Source organism: Thalassophryne amazonica, chromosome 13 (genome assembly GCF_902500255.1).
Source record: "Thalassophryne amazonica chromosome 13, fThaAma1.1, whole genome shotgun sequence".
Classification (NCBI taxonomy): domain Eukaryota; kingdom Metazoa; phylum Chordata; class Actinopteri; order Batrachoidiformes; family Batrachoididae; genus Thalassophryne; species Thalassophryne amazonica.
In genome coordinates, this window is record NC_047115.1 from 22666516 (window position 1) to 22672515 (window position 6000).

General features: G+C 41.0%; 1 protein-coding gene across 1 annotated transcript in view; it reads left to right on the forward strand.

Moving 5' to 3' along the window:
- Positions 1-5455, forward strand: part of ccser2a (coiled-coil serine-rich protein 2a) — a 98386-nt gene extending 92931 nt beyond the window's left edge. Inside the window, 1 exon segment of the mRNA XM_034184574.1 lies at positions 2862-5455. Coding sequence (XP_034040465.1) covers positions 2862-3566 — 705 coding nt within the window. The 3' untranslated portion in view covers positions 3567-5455.
- Positions 5456-6000: the final 545 nt, after the last annotated feature.

Sequence of the window (6000 nt, forward strand, 5' to 3'; positions counted from 1 at the left end):
AAGCAAAGAAGAGGTGAGGTAAGTCAGCAGTTACAATAACTTTCAAAAGACACGCCACCAGCAACACATTCAGGTCTGTATTTTTTAACTTTATGCAAATGAGCAGCTTCTCACAACAAGTGGAGGATCACTTATCCTGCACGCCACAGCAGTGAGAAGCAAACTGCACAATTCTCATCACAATTCCAGTATACTGCGTAACAAAACACCAAGTTACCATCAACAATTAGTCGAACACTTAATCACCTTTAATGTGTGCTGACAGCAAGTGTCCTCACCCTTCCTTGCTTCACGGGCTCGACGTGTCAAACCCAGGCGCGGTCCTCAGCGTCTCACAAACGGACATCACAAGGTCGAGTTCCCGGCAGTTCTGCTTGAATCACACATGCCTTAAATGCAGAACGCCATCCAATTATCTGCTTCAGCTGAAAGTCTTTAAGGTTGCATGTGAGCACCAGTCACAGGTGCTACACATGATGTTGATGAGGGTGAGGATTCTTCAGCCAGCACCTTCTCCACAGACAAATCAGTTCTCATGCCACCTGAAGAGCAAAGAAAAGAAAAGAACACCAAAACATCCAGCCACACCCCCCAACACACAACAAAAGGAAAGTTTTAAGCCTAATCTTAAAAGTAGAGATTACACAACAGACGAACTATAGGGTGGGCCAATAAAATGTTACCACTTTTTGATCGTACACAAGTTTTTGAAATGAGAACTTATTTGAAAATTGTATTTACAGATTTGTAACAGAAGCATCAAATTAACATTTGATACCAAAGGTTTCCCACTTTGTCTCTTGTTTTCCGCACAGTTCAATAATTGATGACATGTTCAATCCATGCTCCTCTTCTTTGGATTACAGAAGTGGTAACATTTTATTAGCCCACCCTGTAAAATGTTTGATTTTAGGGTTTACAAACATTTTTGACCATTAAACTTTGCTCACTTTACCAGCAAAAACATGTTATCAGACTGAAAGTTATCGGAACTAAATTTATTGGAAGATGATGGTGTGATGATGTTTTAAAACTTATTGAAAAGCTAATCTGCTAGCAAAAAACATTAGCTTCGAGCTGTTATCGGATTAGCTGAACTGTGCCCACCACTGTTTAAATATGAAATTCACAATTTGGTATGGATGCACATTAGTGAACTGTCCAGCAGGTGCCAGTGTTCAACATCTTCCTTTTGACACAGACTCTAGAACAGCATTTCAAAACAAGGGTGTAATAAAGTTTTAGAAACATTGTGAAACAGTGTTTCAATTTGGTCATCACTTATTTGCAGTACAGAAAAAAGTTTTGGTATCATCCCCAGCCACATGTTCTATTCATTATCTGTTCCATCCTTAAATTCTGGCTTTACTTTCCAGTTATGTTGTATATTTTGTACTACACTACAACATAGAATATGCAAGCTCCAGGACATTGTTATAAAACATTGGTGTTGCAAGGGTTTTGAAATATAGCGAAACAGGGTTTCGTGTTTGCTGTTATTAATTTGCAGTACGGAGGAAATGATTTGGTATCAGTGTCATGTTCTGTTTTTAAATTCTGGTTTTACTTTCCTGTTGTATATTTTGTACTAAAAGAAGAAAGTAGAACAATGTACAAAGTAGAACAATGCTCCAAAATACTGTTGTTGCAAAGGTTTCAGAACACTGCAGAGCAGTGTTTTGAGTTTGGTATCACTAATTTGCAGTGCTGACAAACTTTACCATCACCAGCCGCACATTCTGTCCAGTCTTTCTGGCTTTACTTTCCCTTTCTGTTATATGTTTAATATTACAGTACAAAATACAGGATACATGCTCTGGAACAATGTTCTGAAACAGGGATGTTCAAAGGTTTCAACACATTTTGGTACCATCCCTAGTCATACATTCTATCCAGCCTTTAATTTTGGTTTTACTTTCCTATTATTTTGTATATTTTGTAACATATTTGGCTGTGCAGTATGCATCATGTTTCTCACTAAACTTTCTTTTTTAGCTGATGGTCACATGAAGACAGGTGCTGCATCCTGCAGGTGGCAGACACATTTATAGGATATTGCATCAGTAAAACAAAGCTCCTTTATTGATTGAGGTGGTGCATCAAATGTATCCACCCACCATTTAATTAATGGCTTCATCCTCATTAAATTCTTTTTTAATTTGGTGAGTTACTAGATGTAGAATTTATTGTTTTTGAGTTATTTACACAAGCCGACTGGGATAGAGCTTATCCATTTTTCTACATTCTACATTTTTTACAAGCCCTATGCTGTGACCGGTGTTTCTATGCCCTGTATTTTAATATTTATTTATTTCAAACATGTTCAAACATTTACATTTCATATTTCCTTCTCCTGACATGTTCAAAATGGAGTAGGCGAAAATATAAACATATATGTCCCCTGATGGAGGGAAATGTCATCTTTCCTTTTCAGTGCGTTCAGGTCTTGTCTAGCGTTAGCTTCAGAACATATGTATGCAGACAGGAGGCGTCGTAGATTTTGGGAATATTTTGAGTCCTGTCTGAAGCAGTGAACACAAATGACTCTCACTCCGGTACGTTCCAGGGAAGGTTATTCTCTGTGCTCTTTTCAAGTGCTGAATCACGACTACTTCTGTCCAGTAGTTTCAAGGCCTAAAGCCTTAACAAGAAATACTATCAAGTGTAAATGAGGAAGTTCAGGAAAGGTTGATTGGCCTCTGTTGCCTTCAGTTTAGCTTTTGATTCAGAGTGCTTTTCTGAAAATGGCTTAGAAAAACAAAACTGGCCTTTCTGTTTAAAACCCAGAACAAGCCTCTAAATCTCATCTTATACCAAAGTGTTTTGTTGCTCATGAAGAATATGTTTCTTCTTTTCTACAGCCTCAAATACTACAGCCCTCCAGCCCGTGCAACAGCGAGCATCTCCGCCAGGGAAGGCGACTAAAAACTCCCCCCATCGCGGCCCTCAGTGACATCACACTGGGTAGCACAGTGGGAGGAGCCTATGCAGATTCTAACTGTGTGCTTGATGGCCTCACAGCAGATGCGCCAGGCCCAGCAGACCTCAGTAAGCAGAGTTATCTCTTCAGCACAAACATCCACCACCCGGGCTCTGCTGCTCCACAGGGGGTACCTGCCAGAGCCGGTCCAGCCTTGCCAGCACAGAGTGACTTTAGAGCCCCCACTGTGATACCGCACAATCCTGCCACTCCTCGACCTGTTGCTTCGACTTTGCCGTGTATCCTGCAGCCTCCTCTCCTCCAGAAGCATATATCTGTCCCTGCACTGAAGCAGGGTGTCTCTGGTGGCTCTGCCTCTCTCAAACCGAGATGTCACTTTGGGCTTTTCCGAACCAAGCAGCTGCCTCCTCCATCTAGAGGCCTTCCCTGCTTTAATGCTGGACACCAGATGCAGATTCCAAGTCTGTGTCGCACTACAGAGTTTCAGCCTCATGGAGCATCGCTGTCAAGCTGCAGCAACTCCAGTGTTGATGTTTCCAAAGAGGGGACAAGCAAAGACCCTGGACAAGCCAGGATCCTGATTCCTGTGGGTCATTCAGGTCTCCCTAAGCCAAAGAAGCCCTGAGGAGCTCAAACTTACCCTAAAACTGGAAGCACTGTGTTATTGACTTTGATTATCGAGTGTCTGGAGGCATGTTAGTTTGCCCATCTGATCCTTACCTTCATAGAGAGTGCAATCATGAACCCATACAGACCACTCAGGGACAACGTTGATAGTGTGTTATTTCTGACTTCGGGTCGACTCCAGGCTGACTGGTAGTAATACAGCATGTCGCATACTCTGTCCACAACTTTTCACACAGCTAAAGCTCGTCATCACTTGATCTCAATAGTCATGAGCCTAGGATCCCTCGCACAGCTGCCATGTTGTCGGACAAAGGCTTTGTTACAAAGTAACTTACTCATCATGGTACAGCTGTTGATTGTTGACATCAGCTGACTGATGATGCAATCAAATGGTGTTTTCACCACAAGGTACATAGTTATTACCAATGAAGGTCCAAAAGCAGTGGAATTGTCATAGCAGCAGCAAATTTGGATTGAATCCTGAATCAGAAAAATGAGTAGCAGATTAAACACCCAAAATTCTATATGTGGTACATTTGTACTGTGATTGTATTTCTATTCCAGTACTAATACTGCTCTGCAGGCTTCAGTTAACATTCGTCAGTATCTTGGATTTAACAACTTTGACCTTTCGACTTTAACATTACCCCCCCCCCCCCCCCCCCCCAAAAAAAAAAAAACCTGCTACAAAACTTGTGGTGTGTTTGCATAAATGAACTATTGTGTTTTATTCTGACAATCTATTAATCACTAATAAGCTAATGCTAAATGCCTAGTGGACAATGCCAGAACGCCACAGCGTTTAAAAATAGTAACTTGAATCCTAATATTATTCGGATGATGCTGATTTCGTTGAGTCATTTTATATAGTCTGTCATAGATTTTTTTTTTTTTTCCAAACAATTTGAAAAAGCTGTTCTGGTTGAGCAAAGTCAGCTAATAGCATGCTAATGTTAGCGCACTGGATAGCTAACAATCTGCTGCAAAATGTGATCACGTGAGCTATATTTACAAGCTAATGATAATTTGTAGAGTTAATGTTACGTCTCCAGGCAAAGGGAAACATGAAAAATAAGCTGCTAAACATAGCGTTTGCGTTCCACATTCCCAGATGAGATGTGAGTGAAAATTATTAATATGACTACAGATGCAGCTTTGCCAGTTTTCAGGCTGAGGGGAGGTTTTGTGGAGATAATCCAGAGGAGCATCTGCCCAAGTACATGATGAATGATGCTGATGCAGACAAATGTGGCTGGTGTAGTGCTCGGCTTTGGTGTTTTGTTTGTTTTTTCCTGTTTATTGTGATACCCACCAGGTATTACCAGATTTTGAATTTTAGAGGTTAAGCTCACGTGTCCTCTGTGACATACAGCAATTTTCAGTTTTAAACATAGAGGTGACACAGACATGACCTTTCCTGCAGAACAGAAGGCTCAGGGGGAAGATGGATGGTGAAAGAAAGAAGAATAAAATAACAGCAGAGAGAGAATTGGCTTGTACAGACTGAAAATCAGTTTGTCAAAGCTCTCTGGGGTTGTCTCTTCCAGCGTGAACCCCCTCTTTGTGAAGATGTGCCCGCATTTGTGTGTATGTGCAATGAGAGGAGAGAGAAAAGAAAAAGCACGTCTTCATTTTAAGTGTGTCAGTTTTTCTAAGTTGAACTGGCATCTTCAGTCAGCATCAACCATATTATTAGCAAAGGAGGCCTCAGATACGGTGTGCAAAAAAAAAAAGCGAACAGCTAAACCATCTCAGCTGAAGATGACAATCTAGTTTTAGTATAAACTGAATGAGTTATAGTGCGACGCTGGTTGTGGTTGTATATTATAGTGGTCAAAGCAACATGATGTTGCATTTGCATGTGCTGCTGTGCACTAAAACGTTGACGCTCAACATGTCAAGGTTTTTCTATGGAATTCCTGCATTGTGATGAGTGAAGAGCAGCAAGGACTTTGAGAAAGGCGAAAAGCCTGTTTACATTTTCAGTAAGTCATATTTTCCGAATAGTAAGACTTGTTATGAATGCAAAAAAAAAAAAAAGTAAGTTCCTTCAGCTGCTCCCTTGTTTGCACTCGGGGTCGCCACAGCAGATCGGAGGTGGATCTGCATGCATGAATTGGAACAGGTTTTATGCTGGATGCCCTTCCTGACGCAACTCCACATTACATGGAGAAATGTGGCAAGGGTGGGGTTTGAACCGGGAACCTTCTGTACTGAAACCAAGCGCACTAACCAGAGAAAAATCTTCCAGAAATGGCACTTGTTAGTAAATGTGCTGTTAAACTGTGGAGAACTTTACAATATTGTCAACTTTACAATATTGTCAAATTAACAATCTGCCTTATTTGAAGGCACTCCCCCTTTAATGAATCAATAAAGGGGGTGGGGGTAACATTTGCTTAGAAAAATGTTGAAACTATCTGGGGGGGCAT